This window comes from Sebastes fasciatus, chromosome 11 (assembly GCF_043250625.1).
Source record: "Sebastes fasciatus isolate fSebFas1 chromosome 11, fSebFas1.pri, whole genome shotgun sequence".
NCBI classification, from domain to species: domain Eukaryota; kingdom Metazoa; phylum Chordata; class Actinopteri; order Perciformes; family Sebastidae; genus Sebastes; species Sebastes fasciatus.
This window is the reverse complement of record NC_133805.1, coordinates 8,443,720-8,463,876: the sequence shown is the minus strand read 5'-3', so window position 1 is coordinate 8,463,876 and position 20,157 is coordinate 8,443,720. Positions and strand designations below refer to the sequence as shown.

Here is a 20,157-nt window from a genome sequence, read left to right as displayed (position 1 = left end):
TGTATAAATGTAATTATTCATGAAATTAACTCTGCTTATTTAATGGTGCAGTAATATTGTTATAAGGGTGGGAGGGGGATATAATTTGTTTATACAATTATTTCTGTGATTTATTGGATTTTGTACAGAATACCAATAAAAAAGACTTTGAGCAGAAAACAAAACAAAAAAAACAACTAATCTGGCAAAACTGTCATCTCATCAATATACGTATTGTATTTTTATATTGTATTATCTTTTATATTTATATTGCACTATCTCTTTTTTTATTGTATTATCTTTTTAGCACCTATGGGATTGTCACAATCTAATTTCATTGTACCACACAATGACAATAAAGGGCTTGAATCTTGAATCTATCTCGAAATACCAACAGAGTGAGCCATCTGTCTTCTTTTTCACACCTCTCTGTAGTGTTGTGAGGTGGGCGGCGCTAAGAATCCTTTCTTCACCAACGGACGCTTTTTTTTGCGTTCTCTCTCTCTGCGAGCGACTCGGACTATATTCTTCGTAACACCGAACGCGCTTCCTGTTGCTGAGGACACGTCACTCATTCTGATTCCGGAAGAGGACCTCTGTGTGCAGAAACTCCTTCATTCACATCTGAACCCGAATTAAACGGCAAAATCATGTCGAACTCAGTGATCTCGGTAGTTTCTCGGTTCCTGGAGGAGTACACCGGCACGACGCCCAACAAGCTGAAGGTGGTGGACGCGTATCTGCTGTACATCTTGTTGACAGGAGCTCTGCAGTTCCTCTACTGTTTGCTGGTCGGAACCTTCCCTTTCAACAGCTTTCTGTCGGGCTTCATCTCCTGTGTGGGCGCTTTCATCCTAGCAGGTAAACACTTAGTCAGTTAAATGTCTTGTGAATTATACAATGTGTCAGTATGGAGGGTTTTCAGTCAGTTACTGGGCTTCTTCTGGCCCTTTAGTGGACGTGTGTGCAGACACAAGCTAGCTAACCATGCTGACATCCTCTGGTTCAAACTGTAATTATATCAAAATAAAAGCACATAGAAAAGGCAATTTAACGCAACTTAACACAGCCTTCCTTAAATGAAAATATATTCAAATAATTCAAATAATTAGGAAATAAATTGTATTTTTAGTTAAACATTTGCTTTGAGTTGATTGGCATTAGTAGTTTTAATTCAGTATTATAAGCTGCTTAAAGCTAACGTTAGTGTTAGGAAGTTAAATATCTATTTTATATTCCTGTGAAAACAATTTCATATAACTGTAGTTATTCATTTTATTTTGTTAAATTTCTCTCCAAAAAATAATTTGGATTAAATTAGATTAGATTACATTTGAACACATCAGGACAAAGTTAAAATTCTTCGAATAATAATCTAATAATACCCAATAATACACTGCGGTACTGCAACACACACACTTGTCTTTTTTTTTATATATTTACTGTATTGTTATTGTTATTATATATATATCTTGTCGTAATTGTTTTTTTTTTATCAATATTATGTAGTCATATTATTTCTTTCTATTAATCTTGTCTCTAGGTGGAGGCTTCAGATAAGCCCAGTGTTTTTTTTGCCTCTTCCTGCACTGTATATTCTTTTTTTTTTTGTTATGTTGTATAGTCTTAAAGGGACTATTTGTTTTTCAGAAATGCTTGTTAACAGCGACACCTGCGGCCGTTAAGTCAGCGAAAGTCAGCGTCCTGTTGCTTGCACTTGCTCGCTCTAAATAGACATGAACGAGCATCGCTCAAAACAGTGAGGCGACACACGTCAGCTAAAACCACAATATCACTCTATATTTCACCTGCTTGGCAGTAATGTTAGCTGACCAGACGAAGGTCTCTCCATGAATCACTGCTGATCCTAGTGTTGGCTTTTCGCTGAAGCAGGAAAAGCGGGTCGGTCCAGGGGCTGAAGCAGGAAGAGAAACGTTATCGTATCCGACTGCAGCAGGAGGAAGACACTGGCACCCGGTCGGAGACGATAAAGTAACTCGCTGCAGCGCCCCGTCACTTCACAAGACACGGAAAACCTCTGTTGGTCTGGAGGAGCTGCAACAGTTATTTCTGCACAAACGTCCACTCACCCATTCACTAGATATTCTCAGCGCTAAACTAACTCTTCTGCAGTTTGTAGTGAGCGCGCATGAACGTGAGGTGGAGCGAGAACGAGCGCAGTGAGTGAAGGCAAGCAGAGGAGCAGAGTACAGCAGAGACTCCGGCCCTGGAGACCAAAGCTAAGGTCTCCCCCGCGTACTACGACCGCAGCCAACACTATTTTGCAAAACGGGCTTCACTAGATACAACCAAGAGGTTTTGGTGCTTCCGTGTAGTTTGTGTTGGAGTCTGAGTCTGAACAGCGTAACCACACGCGAGTGCGCATATACGACACCGACCCGGGTGATTTATACGTGTAAGAAGTTACAACCAGTCCCTTTAATATCATACAATGTATATACAGAATGCAATACAATTCAACAGCACCACAAACTACAGCCTCCAAAATTACCATAATGGTGATTCAAAGCCTCTCCACAACCGTTTCAATAAATCCTGCACATTATAATCCTCATGAAGGTGGGACTTATTGCAGGACTGCTGCATTAGAGTGCATCAGTTTTAGCAAGGTGTGCCTAATAAACTGGCAACTGGGCAGTGGTGGAAGAAGTAATCTGTTACTTCAATGAAAGTCACAATACCACAGTGTAGAAAAACTCTGTTACAAGTAAAAGTCCCGCATTCAAAACTTTACTCAAGTAAAAGTACAAAAGTACTAGCATCAAAATATACTTAAAGTAAAAAAAGTACTCATTATGCAGAGTGGCCTATTTTAGAATAATTTATATTATATTATTGGATTAGTCTAATAGCCCTGCAATATCATCATCATTCTTAAATTCAGAGCTACCTGTCTGTAAAAATGTAACCATAGCAACAACAGCAAAGCTTTATTTTCAGTTCAAAAGCCTGACTTTCTCTACAGTAGTGCTGAAGTGGCTACATTTACAGTATAAGTTGAAAGATTGATAAGCCATCCCATTTGTGATGTTTTATGTGCTAAATTAATTGAAAAAACTGAGTGTAATAAGTGTTATTTATGGGTCTAAGGTGTAATCATACTAAATCTTCCTCTGTGTCTTTTTCTTTGTTCTTAGTGTGTCTTCGTATCCAGATCAACCCACTAAACAAAGGAGACTTCCTGTCCATCTCCCCAGAGAGAGCCTTCGCTGACTTCCTATTCGCTCACACCGTCCTCCATCTGGTTGTGATGAACTTCATTGGTTGAAACGGACGCGCATCTGACTCACGGCGTCCTCCCTCTCAGAAGGTGTGTATTTCACACGCGCATTTCTAATTTTACGAGTTTTTAACGTTCCCATTTTTGTTTATAATCCCATTGTCCGTCTAGTTCAAACCACAATGGAGATATGCACGTTCAGTTTTCCACCATCCAGCAATCATATTGTACTCTGTAGTTAGTTTTCCTTCCAGCTGTATGCGTTCCGCTGCACAAAGTATGACATTTTTGCAGCTGTAGGTTAAGACTACCTCCTTGTTTGAGTGATTTCTTCCATAAAGTCGCGACTAGCACATTTTGGAGCCTTGATAGAGCCCACTAATCCATTAGGCTTGAACATTCTTCACTGCTGACACGGTATATTCATCCATCCATCCATCTTCAACCGCTTATCCGGGATCGGGTCGCGGGGGCAACAGCTCCAGCAGGGGACCCCAAACTTCCCTTTCCCGGGCCACATTAACCAGCTCTGACTGGGGGATCCCGAGGCGTTCCCAGGCCAGAGTAGAGATATAATCTCTCCATCTAGTCCTGGGTCTTCCCCGTGGTCTCCTCCCAGCTGGTCGTGCCTGGAACACCTCCCAAGGGAGGCGCCCAGGAGGCATCCGTGCTAGATGCCCGAACCACCTCAACTGGCTCCTTTCGACGCAAAGGAGCAAGGACTCTACTCCGAGTCCCTCACGGATGACTGAGCTTCTTACCCTATCTCTAAGGGAGACGCCAGCCACCCTCCTGAGGAAACCCATTTCGGCCGCTTGCACCCGCGACCTCGTTCTTTCGGTCATGACCCAACCCTCATGACCATAGGTGAGAGTAGGAACGAAGATTGAACGGTAGATCGAGAGCTTTGCCTTCCGGCTCAGCTCTCTTTTCGTCACAACGGTGCGGTAAAGCGAATGCAATACCGCCCCTGCTGCTCCGATTCTCCGACCAATCTCACGTTCCATCGTCCCCTCACTCGCGAACAAGACCCCGAGATACTTAAACTCCTTCACTTGGGGTAAGGACTCATTCCCTACCCGGAGTAGGCAAACCACCGGTTTCCTGCTGAGAACCATGGCCTCAGATTTAGAGGTGCTGATTCTCATCCCGACTGCGTCACACTCGGCTGCGAACCGATCCAGTGAGTGCTGGAGGTCGCAGACCGATGATGCCAACAGGACCACATCATCTGCAAAAAGCAGCGATGAGATCCTCAGCACACCGATCTGCAAACCCTCCTCCACCCGACTACGCCTCGATATCCTGTCCATGAATATCACGAACAGGATTGGTGACAAAGCGCAGCCCTGGCGGAGGCCAACCCCCACCGGAAACGAGTCCGACTTATTGCCGAGGATCCGAACACAGCTCTCGCTTTGGGCGTACAGGGATTGGATGGCCCTGAGAAGTGCCCCCCTCACCCCATACTCCCGCAGCACCCCCCACAGTATCTCCCGGGGGACCCGGTCATATGCCTTCTCCAAGTCCACAAAACACATGTAGACTGGATGGGCATACTCCCAGGCCCCCTCCAGGATCCTTGCGAGAGTGAAAAGCTGGTCCGTTGTTCCACGGCCAGGACGGAATCCGCATTGTTCCTCTTCGATCTGAGGTTCGACTATCGGCCGAACCCTCCTTTCCAGCACCTTGGAGTAGACTTTACCAGGGAGGCTGAGCAGTGTGATACCCCTGTAATTGGCACACACTCTCTGGTCCCCCTTTTTGAAAAGGGGAACCACCACCCCGGTCTGCCACTCCTTAGGCACTGTCACCGACTTCCACGCGGTGTTGAAGAGACGTGTCATCCAAGACAGCCCCTCCCCACCCAGAGCCTTCAGCATTTCTGGGCGGATCTCATCAACCCCCGGGGCTTTGCCACTGTGGAGTTGTTTGACTACCTCAGTGACTTCCACCAGGGTAATTGATGATGGTCCCCCATCAGCTTCCAGCTCTGCCTCTACCATAGAGGGCGTATTGGTCGGATTCAGAAGTTCCTCAAAGTGCTCCTTCCACCGCCCGATTACCTCCTCAGTTGAGGTCAACAGTGTCCCATCCTTACTGTACACAGCTTGGATGGTTCCCCGTTTCCCCCTCCTAAGGTGCCGGATGGTTTTCCAGAAGCACTTTGGTGCCGACCGAAAGTCCTTCTCCATGGCTGCTCCGAACTCCTCCCACACCCGCTGCTTTGCCTCCGTCACGGCAGTGGCTGCTGCTCTTCGGGCCCGTCGGTACCCTGCAACTGCCTCCGGAGACCTCCGAGATAACATATCCCGGAAGGCCTCCTTCTTCAGTCGGACGGCTTCCCTGACCACCGGTGTCCACCACGGTGTTCGAGGGTTGCCGCCCCTTGAGGCACCTAAGACCTTAAAACCACAGCTCACCGCCGCAGCTTCAGCAATTTAAGCTTTGAACATCGTCCACTCGGGTTCAATGCCCCCAACCTCCACAGGGATGCCAGAAAAGCTCCGCCGGAGGTGTGAGTTGAAGATCTCTCGGACAGGGGCCTCCTCCAGACGTTCCCAGTTCACCCTCACTACGCGTTTGGGCTTACCAGGTCTGTCCAGAGTCTTCCCCCACCCTCTGACCCAACTCACCACCAGATGGTGATCAGTTGACAGCTCCGCCCCTCTCTTCACCCGAGTGTCCAAAACATGCGGCCTCAGATCAGATGATACGATTACAAAATCGATCATCGACCTTCGGCCTAGGGTGCTCTGGTACCACGTACACTTATGAGCATCCTTATGTTCGAACATGGTGTTCGTTATGGACAATCCATGACTAGCACAGAAGTCCAACAACAAACGACCACTCGGGTTTAGATCAGGGAGGCCGTTCCTCCCAATCACGCCACTCCAGGTGTCTCCATCGTTGCCCACGTGCGCGTTGAAGTCTCCCAGGAGAACTATGGAGTCCCCTACTGGAGCCCCATACAGGACTCCATTCAGGGTCTCCAAGAAGGCCGAATACTCCGAACTGCTGTTTGGTGCATACGCACAAACAACAGTCAGAGTTTTCCCCCCCATAACCCGAAGGCGTAGGGAGGCGACCCTCTCGTCCACCGGGGTAAACTCCAACGTAGCGGCACTCAGCCGGGGATTTGTGAGTATCCCCACACCCGCCCGGCGCCTCACACCATGGGCAACTCCAGAGAAGAATAGAGTCCAACCCCTATCCAAGAGTACGGTTCCAGAACCGAGGCTGTGCGTAGAGGTAAGCCCTACCAGATCCAACTGGTAGCGCTCCACCTCCCGCACAAGCTCCGGCTCCTTCCCCCACAGAGAGGTGACGTTCCACGTCCCCAGAGCCAGCCTCTGCCGCCCGGGTCCAGTCCGTCGAGGTCCCTGGCCTTCACTGCCACCCGTGTGGCAGCGCACCCGACCCAAGCGGTTCTTCCCGCAGGTGGTGAGCCCACAGGATGGAGAGGAGGGGGGTGCCACGTTCCTTTTTCGGGGTATCCCCGGCCGGGCTCCGTGGCAAGCCCGGCCACCAGACGCTCGTTGACGGGCCCTCCGTCTGGGCCTGGCTCCAGACGTGGGCCCCGGGCTTCCTCCGGGCCGGGTAACTCCTCCTCTGCCTCGTGTCGTCATTGGGTTTTTTGTGAACCATTCTTAGTCCGGCCCCTCACCTAAGACCAATTTGCCATGGGAGACCCTACCAGGAGCACGAGGCTCCAGACAACACAGCCCTCAGGGTCATAGGGACACACAAACCTCTCCACCACGTTAAGGTGATGGTTCCCGGAGATACGGTATATTCAGTTTTTTTAAATAGTTTAAAACCAGACTGGTCAAGGTCATGACCATCAAATAGTTCAATGAATGCGTTTTGTACCACCGCTATCTGTTTAATGTAAAAAAATCTCTCTGGAATGTGATGCGTTTGTGAGTTATGCATTAGTGTTTATAGTGTATAGTCTCTCGATGGGCAATAAATGGGAGATTTTATTAACTCTGAGGATGTTTATGTGGGCTTTTACACAGATATGCACATTACTGTATTGGTTTATGCTTGTAAAACAAGAAATATCCCCTCGTCCTTTGGCTGCTCTCAGACACATTAACCGAACAACTCCAGATAGGGCATGTGATAATACAGACTCCAGTGTTGCTTCTCTGGGGAGATCCACACGATACCACATATTGCTTTGCTAGCGTTATTGAACTTTTAGACTTGGAAAGTGCATTCTGCATTCTCCTGTTTCTCATTTGCTTCTACATAACTGCTCCCATAACGTCAGCGACACAAACTCAACCTTTTCTTTTTCTTCATAGATCACGACGAGAGAAGTTATCAAATCTCCCCTTCAAGACACGATGCTACATCTTGTGTTTGTGCCACTGAGTCACATCCCACCATCAACAGGGAATTAGTTGCATCTTGTCAAACACGATGCAGTACAATTTTTCTTACAGATAATGATTGATTTCTTGCATTGTTTTTTGATATAAAAGTCTGTAAAGCATTCCCTTTTTGCACTGAGAAGAAGAAATAAAAACAACTCAAACGGTGACCATGAGAAAAATGAAGCTGTTCTTGAACAAAACACAATAAACTTGTTTTACATAATCTAAGTATCTAAGTAAGGGATAATGTACAGTGAGGGGTTGGGGTCCATGCGGGGCCGCATCGCCCTGAGGGGGTTTATTTCACAACAATGACCCGCTAGCTGTACGTTATCCTGCTTATTACACGGCTGCTTACTTAAGAAATCAATAATTTGACACAAAAATGGTCTGCCAGAGTCTGACTACAGAATTGTGCCCATAGCAATGGTCTGTTATACATAGCAACGGTCTGTTATAAAGAAATAACAGACCGTAGAACGCCATGATTGACCAATCAGAATAGAGTATTCAACAAAGCCGTGTAATAAATCTTTGGAATGCATGGTATTCTCTAAATGAGTGTGGACAGGTATCATTTTAAGTAAAAGGAGAATAAGTTCACAACTGATAAGGCCATATGGTCATATTTCTCATATTTGAACATACAAAATTGTTATTTCTATTAATAATTTAGAAGTACATTACATTAAATATCATACAGTGTAACCCTACTGTATTGGGGTGATCTCTATATAGCCATATTACAGCTTCAAATATAGGACTTTTTACATTAGGGTTTTTGGGAGATGCACGCTACATTTGTCGTTGGCTACAAAAAAATAAATATGTTTAAAGGTGCTAAATGCGAGATTTGGAGCATTTTTATTGCCTCCGCATGGCTCTCAATATGGCGGCGGCTTATAGCTTACAGCGCTAACAGTGAAAACAACGGCAACATTGCTGACAGAGCTATCAGTTTTAACCTGGGGAGGGAACCAGAGGGTGGGAGCTACGCTTCTGCGCCGTCTGTCGGGATGCCATTATCAGCTGCCGTATGAGAGCAGTGCAGAGTAGCGGCCGTGAGCTAGCCAGTGGGGCACGCTCACATGCACGAACATACACTAAAAAGCCATGTGTGGTCAGCCGGCTATGTCAACAAAGCACGGAGAAGCTCAGATTACAACAGAGAGGGAGAGAGACTTCATTCTCCGCTCAGGTAGACATTACTCCTCTACATCTTTACATAGCAAATAGGTGTTTGCTGCAATATTAATGCTCTGGATATCGAATAAAGAACCTTTAAAGGTTGACGGGACAACAAATATAACTTAGCAAAATTGCTTGGAAAGGGCTCCGTCCCTTGTGGAACTTTTTTGAACCGCACAGATTGCATATCTTTTTTTTTTTTTAAATTGGAGAACTGAGACTACAGCATACTCTTGAGTCAATGAGAGCGAGTGTGAGCGACAGGTCTGCTGCCTATCAAGCTAAGAGACGGGAAAGCAAGAACATCACACCCCAGAGCAATGAGAGGGTTTGCTTCTATTACTTGCTCTGGACTACCTGATGGAAACACATTCCAGCTCGGTTGCTTGCGACTGTGCAGAGCCACTTAACATTTGTCAACGACTGCAGTGACCTGAGGGGTACGCTTTAGCTAGTTTGGTCTCGAGTGTGCGAGCCAGTTTGAACTGGATATGAAACTGCCTTGCATACTGAGATGAAAAACAGACTGAATAAAGTTTGGCATCCCAGGATTCTTCGGTAAAGGTCATCTACATCTTCTCCATGCTGATTTAATAGCAGACAGAGGGGGTATTCTATCTCCTACCTCTACATAATAAATGGATAACATTAGCACCAGTGAAAAAGGGTTAGCATAAAGCTGTAGACTTAGAATCGTGATTCTGGGAACAGAGACTAGATTTTGGACATATCTGACCTGAAAGAATCCAAACAAGGAGCTGGGGAAACCACATTTCTATGACATTTTAACCGTTATTAAAGGTGCAGTGTGTAGGATTTGGCAGCATCTAGCAGTGAGGTTGAAGATTGCAACCAAGTGAAACTCCTCCCGTGTGCCAAGCGTGTAGGAGAACTACGGTGGCCGACACCAAAACCTGAAAATGCGAATGTCCCTATCTAGAGCCAGTGTTTGGTTTGTCCATTCTGGGCTACTGTAGAAACATGGCGGCCGGCTCCGCGAAGAGCACCCGCTCTGTATGTAGATATAAACGGCTCATTCTAAGGCAACAAAAACAAAATTTTTTTTATTATCAGGTGATTATACACTAAAGAAATATTATATTCAATTTCTACCAATAGATCCCCCTAAATGCTACACATTGTTCCTTTAAGTCACTCATTAAATGTCTTGTTCTGCGTACAGACTAGGTAAAAGTAGCTAAAAACTACTTACTGTCATTGGTGGAAGAAGTATTCAGATCCTTTACTCAGGTAAAAGTAGCAAAACCACTCTAAACATACTCCATTACAAGTCTTTTATTCAAAACAATACTTAAATATACACACAAGTATTCTCAGGAACATCTACTTAGTTTAAAAGTACCCACGATTCAGACAAAACAGCCCATGTTACAGTTATATTTTTATATATTATACTATTGTATAATATCACTGGTGATTTTATGTGTAAGCCACATTTTACTGTTGTGATTGGTCCAGGTAGAGCTGATTCTAGCTATTTTATATCATGCTCTCATTATATGTTTTTTAAAGTCTTAAAGGGATAGTTTCGGTGTTTTGAAGTGGGGTTGTATGAGGTACTGTAATAAGGTATCCATAGTCAGTGTATACAGTAGATGACTGTCGGCACGCTCCCAGCTTGGAGAAGCAGACTGGAGTTACCACAAGGAAGCAGAGCAATGTACTGCTGTGGACGGGGACGGCTGCACAACGTATTTTAGCCACCCAAAAATGTAGAAAATACACTGACTATGGAATAAGCACCTCATAAAACAACCGAACTATCCCTTTAATTTCCAAAGTGCAATATTTCCCTCTGAAATGCAGTGGAGTAGAAGTATAAAGTACCTTAACATTAAAGTACTATGTATTCAAAACACTACATATTGTATATTACCACCCCAATAATAAAAACAAACATTAGGAGGCATCATGGTACCATTTTGTTAAAGCCGTACATACAGATGGTTTCGTATCATTACACAACATGAAGAGTTTTCCAAAACAGAATGCTGGCAGAGAGACTGAGAGATGACCTTTTCTTCCCAAACATTTCAATCAGGTTTACGAGCTCTGTGAGAAGGGAGGAAAGTTCTTGTTAATCTTGCTTAGTTTGATGCAGCAATTCGCCAAAATAAAATACATTTAAAGTCTCTTGTAACAGAGAGACAGATGTGTAAAGCAGTCTTTGTAAAGCTGAAGGGAGTGTCAGGATATTGGGATATGGCAGGGAGCTTGAATGTCTGTAAATAATTAGTTTTGGGAAAGCTAAGTTTCGATTCTCAAATCTGCCTGGACTGTCATAGGAATATGTTCATTTTCAATTCTGGGTTCTGCCTGCTGTTTTTTTTTTTTCTCCAGGAAATGGATGACCATAAAAGGCTTTTGCAGTCAAAGCAAAAAGGGGACTTTAGGGACATCCTTGACACCCGTCGCAGAGCAAATTGGGAGGCTTGGAACAATTGTTTGTTAATTCAGTGGCTGAGGGGGCTGTGTGTAGGAGCTTAATCCGACAAATGAAGACTGGACCGAATCCAAAAGTTTTCAGGCATCTAAATCGAATAATTTCATTGCAGCCTGCCAAATGAATCCTCTGCATCCGCGGAGGGAAGGCACTCAGCATTTGGCTGCTTGGGAGAATAGGTCATTAAAAAGATGGCTAACGCTGAAATTAAAAAACAGCAGGAGATATAAGAGGAAAGATGACATGTTTAAACTTTCAGGCTAAAGTTTATAGAGAACCTATTATGTCTATTTTTAGGTGCATACTTGTATTTTTGTTTTTTTCTAGGGTTGTCTATCAATTAAAATATTTAATCACAATTACAGGCAAATTAATCGCACATTATTTATCTGTTCAAAATATCGGCAAAAGGGAGATTTGTCAAGTATTCAATACTCTTATCAACATGGGAGTGGGAAAATATGCTTGCTTTATGCAAATGCATGTATATATTTATTATTAGAAATCAATTAACAACACAAAACAATGACAGATATTGTCCAGAAACCCTCACAGGTACTGCACTTAGCATAAAAAATATGCTCAAATCATATCGTGGCAAACTGCAGCCCAACAGGCAACAACAGCTGTCAGAGTGTCAGTGTGCTGACTTGACTATGACTTGCCCCAAAACTGCATGTGATTATCATAAAGTGGGCATGTCTGTAAAGGGGAGACTCGTGGGTACCCATAGAACCCATTTTCATTCACATATCTTGAGGTCAGAGGTCAAGGGACCCCTTTGAAAATGGCCATGACAGTTTTTCCTCGCCAAAATTTAGTGCAAGTCTGGAGCATTATTTAGCCTACTTCGCAACGAGCCAGTATGACATGGTTGGTACCAATGGACCAATGGATTCCTTAGGTTTTCTAGTTTCATATGCTACCAGTATCTTCACTCTAGCTTTAAAACTGACACAGCTGGTACAACTTCCGGAAGATCGATTGTGTTAATGCGTTAAAGAAATTAGTGGCGTTAAAACAATTATTTTTTTATGTTCAAAAAACACTTTATTTTCCCCATACCGGCTGTGCTGCAGCACCTCTTTTCCCCCTCTGTTCCAGCACTTCAAACTCCTTTGGCGTGGACCTTGTGCTTTGTAACTTTGCAGACCTTTTACATGCACAAAAGCTAAATAACACACTAAAGGAAAAAAGGGGAAAAGCACAAAAGCATAATAGAGCCTCTTTAAAGAATAGCTCCACATTTTCAAAAATTGCCTTTTTTTGCTTTTTTGCTCAGAGTGAGATGAAAAGATTGTTATCAATCTTTTCATCTCACATCAGTAAGAAAGCTATTAAGCCTATTTCCCAAAATACTATTCCCCTGAGGTCTTGATTTCTGTGGCATTTGGGAGGTTTAGTCCAGACAGGGAGTGTCTGAGAATGTAAATAAATAAATGAATCCTCTGGGGATGAAGACGTTAGCAGATGGGTCACCTACAATACAATTATTTTTTTTAATTAATTTTTGAAATTCACATTTTTACCCCCACCCTTTTAAAAAAGTTGTATGAGCTGAGAAACAAAAAATACTGTCGGAAAGTCGTGCCACAGTGTTTGCGTAAATTATTCCCTAACTATTAACATCTAACTGGCACCCACATGGTTAAAATCTGGGACATCTGGATCCAAGTAATGGGTCACATGACCACAGGGAAATTGCCATTCCGGAAACTGGAGTCTATGTTTGAACAACAGGAGAGAGAGAGAGTTCACTCGGTAAACCTCAAAGTGACGGCGAACATGCTGCAACCGTTTATACTCGCCCTCATCCTGTTGCCATGGGTCCCAGGTAATAAGTGAGATCATATGCTTCCTCAAGTTGTACAATATGCCTTTGTAGATAATTGATGAGAAAAGAGCTCTTAGAATGATAAATGTTTTTGATGCCGCCCCCTCACTTTAACAATGTGCTTTTGGCATATTCTTATGCTTCACTTCCTTTTATTATTTTATTACTTCTGTATTAATCATTTGTTGAAAACAGACTAGAAAGGTTGTTAATGTTATTTTCTGCGGGAGCCCGAGAAGGCTTTTGTGTTGTTGTTTTTTTGTTTAATCTTCCAAGCTTCTGTGCAGTTTGCCCCTTGGCAAGACTATGCTTGATGTTTATTTTGTCAAGTCTCCAAAAACCCTGTTATATTTGTCCCCCCCCAAATCTCTATTATAGAGGGATAATCCAATTTTGAAATAAGAAGTATGGAGAGGGAGGTTTAAGTAGTGTTTTGTTACAAAGGAAACCGAAACCATAAATGCGGTACAAGTGTTGCCCCAGGCCACTTTCACCGTTCCTCAGTCATTGATTAGAAATGTCAACTGTGAGTCTGTTTTGACTGGAAGTTTAAGTTCAACATTCAATCATCGCCACTTTCCATCAGCCTTCCTCTGCAGGGTAACCACCGAGGGAGACATTGCGGTCATGGAGGGTCAATCCCTCACAGTCCCGTGCATTTATGAGCCTCAGCATGCCAGCTATGTAAAATACTGGTGTCGGGGGAAGATGAAGGCGTTCTGCACCACTTTAGCGCGAACAGATGAGACCCCTTCGGCCGATCCGGCGGAGGAGAAGAAAGTGAGCATCTTTGACGACCCGGTCCAGCTGGTGTTCACTGTGACTATGAACAACCTGAAGGAGGACGACTCTGGGTGGTACATGTGTGGCGTGGAGATAGAAGGCGTGTGGCACTCCGATGATGTCGCTTTCACCTACATCTCGGTCATTCATGGTGAGTAATCAGGGATTGACGCTAATATTTTTAAGCACTGGCCCGGTATGTCTAGAAGGGAGCCTGCAAACTGCAAAATCTGATCTGAGATCTGCAAAAACTCTGACGAGACTCGCTGCCCGACGACCTACCCAAACCATAACTATTCGAGATTGATGCCTAACCGTAACAATCTCGCGAGAGTTTCCCTTGTGTGCGGGCTACGGCGCACCAAGCCCCTAAATTTGGTGGCCTAAGCACATTTTTGTTTGTAAAAAAACAACATAGAAAAGGCAATTTAACGCAACCTAACACAGCCTTCCTTAACTGTGACATTAACAGAATGAAAATATGTAATTATCTCTTTTCCGCATAAAAACACACAATTCAAATAATTAGGAAATACATTATTGTATTTTTATTTAAACATTTGCTTTGATTTGATTGGCATTAATATGTTTAAATCTGTATTATAAGCTTCTTAGAGTAACGTTAGTGTTAGGAAGTTAACTATCTATTTTATATTCCTGTGAAAACAATTTCATACAACTGTAGTTATTAATTTTTTTTTATTAAATTTCTCTCCAAAAAATAATTTAGATTAAATTAGATTAGATTACATTTGAACACATCAGGATAAAGTTAAAATTCTTTGAATAATAATCTAATAATAACCAATAATACACTGCGGTAATGGAGTGATGTTTAACTATTATTGATCCCCATTTCATGCTTAGATGACAGTTAAGGGTGTATTATAAGTTGATTCCTTTCGTGCAGGTATGTCAGTGGTCAACAGCCGGCTGAGTGGGGAAGAAGGGAGTAGTGTCACAGTTGAATGCAACTACAGTGAGAGATACAGGTAATGTATTGTCCCATTCATCTTATTACAATTGTCATAACATGTGTCAGTTTACCATCCGACCATGTGGAATCCTCACTTTTAAAACAACATTCCTAAAGCCACAGCAACCTGAGAAACATGGTTCTTTGTTCAAAATCTTCAATTCAAGCTGAACTCTGATGGACAGTCAGCCTTCACTGACTCCCCTGTGACTGCTTGCCAACAGAGAAAGTGAAAAGAAGTGGTGTCGGAGTGGAGACTGGAGCTCCTGTCTGCTGACTGGTTCTGAAGGGAGCTACGAAGACACTTCAGTGGCCATCAGAGATGACAGAACTAGGACTTTCACTATAACCTTAAAGAAGCTGCAGATGAGAGATAACGGCTGGTACTGGTGTTCTGCAGGACAGCAGCAGGTGTCCGTGCATGTGCAGGTCACACCCCGACCCACGACTAGTAGGTTGACAAAGAACGCTTGAAATGAAAAATGTACATTAATTATCCTTTCAAATCCTATTAAAATCTTGCATTCAATGGGAATCAAGACAAGTTAGTGAGCTATTCCGATTTGATTCACTGACTACGTTTACATGCACACTAATATTCCATTATTATTCAGAATATGACAATATATGACATTTGGATATTCTGAATTAGGCTTAATTCCAAATGGAGCATTTTCCGATTTAGACATGTGGGATATGCCGATATTATATATATACACATATATTATATGCCCACATTTCTGGTCGGAAGGAGAAACACACCTACTTTTATGAAACATTATGAAAGACTTGGATATTAACACGTTTTTGGATATGCACAAATATCGCAACACCTTTGGTGGTTGATGGAATGAAAGAGGGAGGCTGTGTTTGCACGCTCAAGCAAGTCCGCTACCGGTTACGTTAATCGGAGTATGCATGGCTACATATTAACAGGAATATTAGTGGAATATTCATTTTCATTAGCCATGTAAACAGCTAAATAGGAATATTCTCTCTTTCTGTTTAAGGGCAAAAACGGAATATTTTGTGTTTGTAAATGTAGTCACTGTTGAAGCTTCACTAGGCAAGATTTTTATTTAAACCTGTATTGATAGATCTTTTGGCACTTAGGGGCAGCAGAACACGCAAACACAACATTTACATATTATCACCTTATAAATTTGAAATGCCAGAGGTTTTAGAAAAGAGCCTATTTATGCATCCATGGAGCAACACAAGCATTGCATTCAAATTGTGTTTCTGGCCCCTTGGTGAATACCAATATTCACTCCCCTTTTAGCTTTGTTTTGGTTTCCACCAACTTGTGAGAAAAATATCCCGCTGCCTGCGCCACTATGTTCACCAGCTTTGTCTGTCTGCTGTTTGGTGCTGTCAGATTTGTTTACAGTGGAATTTTATAAGAGCTTTTTTGCTGAAAACAGCTGTGGCTGGAAACAATGTTACATGAGAGCTATGAGAGTGAACAAAACAATACATCTGCGAGCTGAGAAACCAAAACAATGAGCTTAAAGACAAATTCTCAAGGGTGCTGCAGGATTGAGTCTTAAAACACGGAAATGAGTTAGCATTTTAGCACTTCTGGTTCCCTCGTATCAAAGTCAATGGGTTTTTCGAATGGGTAGGGTTTCCATATTATCACCTTATAAAGTTGAAATGCCAAAAGTTTTAGCAAATATCCTATTTACGCATCCATGGAGCAACATTAGCATTGCATTAAAATTGTGTTTCTGGCCCCTTGGTGAATACCAATATTTACTCTCCTTTTAGCTTTGTTTTGGTTTCCACCAACTCATGAGAAAAATATCCAACTCATTAGCTGCTGCATGCGCCACTATGTTCACCAGCTTTGGCTGGAAACAGCGTTCATGAGAGCCATGAGAGTGAACAAAACAATACAAGTTGTGGGCTGAGAAACCAAAACAATGAGCTTAAAGACACTAAAATTCTCAAGAGTGCTGCAGGAAATGAGTCCGAAAACCTGTTAGATTCTTCAAATAAGGTCTGTGGTTAACGCAAGTTTAAGAGATTTTAACATCTTGTTCTACAACATAAAATATGTCAGTAAATACCCCAATTTTGAAGCTTTTACATGTCTTAAGAAGGCGGTTGCTAACAAGTGGCTAAATGAGACTACAAAGGTTGTCAGGGACAATAAACGTCATTAAGCCGAACACTAGTCTGCCTTTAGTTTAGTGGTGGTGATATTGAAATCAGTCATTTATAGCCGTTAACGTTAGCTTTTTTTTTACTTCTGGCGATTGTATTCACGCTTCAAAAATCATGAAACTCATTTGTGAAGATTATCTTGCTGAACAAAACGTGTTAGTATCATAACATTTTGTTTGCCACAGAGCTTATTTTCTGCAATAATCCAAACTCCAATGGAAAAATCCCATTGGCTTTTTGCCAAGGGAAACGGGGCGATGCTAACTTCCTGGTTGGCCTACAGAAATACGTCATCCCTGCAGCACTCTATTAAGCTGAGGGGAACTGCAGAGTTGAGTGGTAATTATCTGTGAGTTTGCCACTATTAGCAACCACTTTCACATTATGCATACTCATTTGACTCATAAATATTGATTGGTACAGCTTTAAAAATACTTGTTTTGTTTTTTAAATCATCCTAAGCCATGAGCTTCGCAAAGCCAGCCCAAATCTCACAAGCTCAGTTCTCACTATGAAATTTCTGCCTGGGAAACATCTATTAAAAATCTGTTGAGCCTAGTGGGTGGAAGCCAGACAAATCAGTGTACTATGGGGAGTTGTTTAGATGGTGATCCGACTTGCCAATTGAAACTCCCGAACATTATTAAAAAACTATTGAAGCCAGACAATGTAGGTATGAAAAGAGGCACAAATCTGCAAGTACGTGGCCTTTTCCCCACATCACTCTGCGCCTGCCGAAATGAGAAGTAGCCAAAAGCAGCTTTAAGGATCAATATGTGTTTGTGACAGACGGCAGGGGCTCCTAGGGCTCCAGCTGTACAAGGTATTGATTATCATGAGTCACTTATCAAAGAATATTGACGTTATGAACTCTGTGGGTGCTGCTACAATCACTCTTACTTATAAATAGTACATTATTTTTCAGCAGCAGTGTCTGTCACATCCCCACCTACACGGAGTCGGGCTCTTGCATACCTGCCTCCACCCAAACCCATCACTAAGGAGTCCAGTCACAGGTAACAGCGAAGCATTACTTTATGCTTGTGATTTAAGCTGCTGTTTATGAGAAATCTGTCATGTTACGATAGGGGTGGGAAAAAAATTCATTCATGTATTGTGATCTTTGTTTTTTTCTACGATTTTGAAATAGATTTTTTAATAACAATAGATAGTTTCATTTGAGTCTATGCAGAGGTAAAAGGAAGTTACAGCTTTTATTTGAGTAACGTAACGTCATATCTGTTCCGTATCCGTCAACCAAAACAAACAGCAGCCGGCCGCTGCAAGCCAAAACAAAAAAGTAGAAAACGGCGAAGGGTCTGCATGGATACGGCCTGCACCTTCACATTTTAAATACTACACATCCAGTAAAGTATGGAAACACTTTGGGTTTCACACATTGTCAGGAAAAGCAGAGATAGAAATCACGGCTAAAGCTGTCATTCAACTTTATCCCCATGGTCTAGTGTTAAAAAAGGTTAACAAAAATCGCAATAAATTGCAATATTGAATCGCAATACCTATCGAATCGGCAACCAAGTATCATCATAGTATCGAATCTGGAGATAGGTGAATCATCCCAGCCCTACATGTTAGAACAGATGCAGTATAGTAAACTGAACTACCACTGTGTTCTTGTCTGTGTTTTAGTCTGATCTTGGAGTCTTTGCTGGTGTGTGCTTCTGTAATGCTCCTTGTGGGCTTGGCCATATTGGCGAGAAAGTGGTGGAAACAGCACAGTAAGGCAACTTGTCATTTCTTTGAATATAATCATGCCACTAACCTCCTATGAAATATTATACATGCATTAAATATATCTAACATATTTGCATTACTATTTGTAGCTTAAATATCCTCAATATCCATTTCTAGAGCGGGATCCTGTGCTGAGACAAGTGAAGGCGATAAAAGCAAAGCACAATGTAAGCTCCCATTAAAATATCTGTCACTATTCTATTACACACTATTTAAAGATAAACACCATTATCAAGGATACGCTTTAGCGATTGTTGTACTCATTTTTCTTTCTGTCTCCCATAGGAGTACTCAGGAGATTCAGATGACCCGCAAAACGCTGCTGTCGTTTTCCTGAAAAGGGATTCCCAGGGCGTATATATTCACTGAGCTTTGTCAGCGCACTGTGTTTATTGTTACTCTTTGTAACTGAATGTAATGTTTGTGTTTGTTCACTGAACATGCTTTACTGCTATAGGCTGGGGATCTTATATACGAGAGTATACTAAGGCGAATTTACCAGAATATAATTATGTGGTCAGGGATGCTAGAAGTCACTCAGTCAGAGTTGAGGTTGCTGAGAGAAAGTCAGTCTATATAATGACATCATACTAAATGCTGCGCAACATTCATATGTTTAGCCTTAATTTGAATGGCCAGGATCATTTATATTGAATAGTTATTAACAGCCTTTTACACAAACTCTCAGGTCCTCCTGTGTTTTTAGAGGGCTTAGGTGCTGTGCAGCCTTGGGGTAAGTGGAATATGGGGAATATGCGGCTGTAGCTCAGTGGGTAGAGCGGGTCATCCTTTAACCACAAGGCCGGCGGTTCAATCACTGGCTCCTACAGACTGCATGTCGAAGTGTCCTTGAGCGAGACACTAAAACCCCAAGATGCTCCTCGGGCGCTTGCAGCAGCCCACTGCTCCTAAAAATACTTAGGATGGGTTAAATGCAGTGGTCAAATTTCATGTATGTACCTGTATGTACTATGACAAATAAAGGTTTCTTCTTTAATATGAGGGTCCTCCCCCAAGAAATATTTGAAGTTTATTTTACTTTAAACTACGCAAATTTTCATAATTTTCGACCATTATTATCACTATAAATAACGCCCAAAAAGCTTAAAGATAAAAACTTGCTATCGCCTAGGGCAGTGGTTCCCAAACTGCGGTCCGGGGCCCCCTTAGGGGGGCGCAAAAGATCACAGGGGGTGCCAGCTCTGAGGCTATCAAAATTACATTTTTACATGTATAACTAAAATCAACACACTTTTCTACAAAAGTCTGTATATAAAAGTATTTAAAAATATATATATATATATTTTTGCTATTGAGTAGGCCACATTCTGTTTAAACCCAGTATTTGTGCACAGTTGCAGATGAAGCTCAGGCTACACT

At 42.6% G+C, this 20,157-nt stretch overlaps 2 protein-coding genes across 3 annotated transcripts; both read left to right on the top strand.

Moving 5' to 3' along the window:
* Positions 1–524: 524 nt before the first annotated feature.
* On the top strand, positions 525–7,787 carry dad1 (defender against cell death 1). The gene is made up of 3 exons (XM_074650302.1): positions 525–840; positions 3,138–3,310; positions 7,537–7,787. Exons 1-2 carry the CDS (start codon positions 630–632, stop codon positions 3,266–3,268), a joined length of 342 nt encoding a protein of 113 aa, XP_074506403.1. The 5' UTR covers positions 525–629; the 3' UTR covers positions 3,269–3,310; positions 7,537–7,787.
* A 5,102-nt stretch (positions 7,788–12,889) lies between these two features.
* Positions 12,890–19,797, top strand: pigr (polymeric immunoglobulin receptor). Of its 2 annotated transcripts, none has more exons than XM_074650301.1 (8): positions 12,890–13,094; positions 13,681–14,028; positions 14,788–14,869; positions 15,078–15,304; positions 17,951–18,038; positions 18,673–18,761; positions 18,895–18,944; positions 19,063–19,797. In XM_074650301.1, exons 1-8 carry the CDS (start codon positions 12,905–12,907, stop codon positions 19,144–19,146), a joined length of 1,158 nt encoding a protein of 385 aa, XP_074506402.1. In that variant the 5' UTR covers positions 12,890–12,904; the 3' UTR covers positions 19,147–19,797. The 2 variants fall into 2 exon arrangements, with proteins under 2 accessions (XP_074506402.1, XP_074506401.1); XM_074650300.1 differs by having other exon boundaries at positions 17,948–18,038.
* The last annotated feature ends 360 nt before the right edge of the window (positions 19,798–20,157 follow it).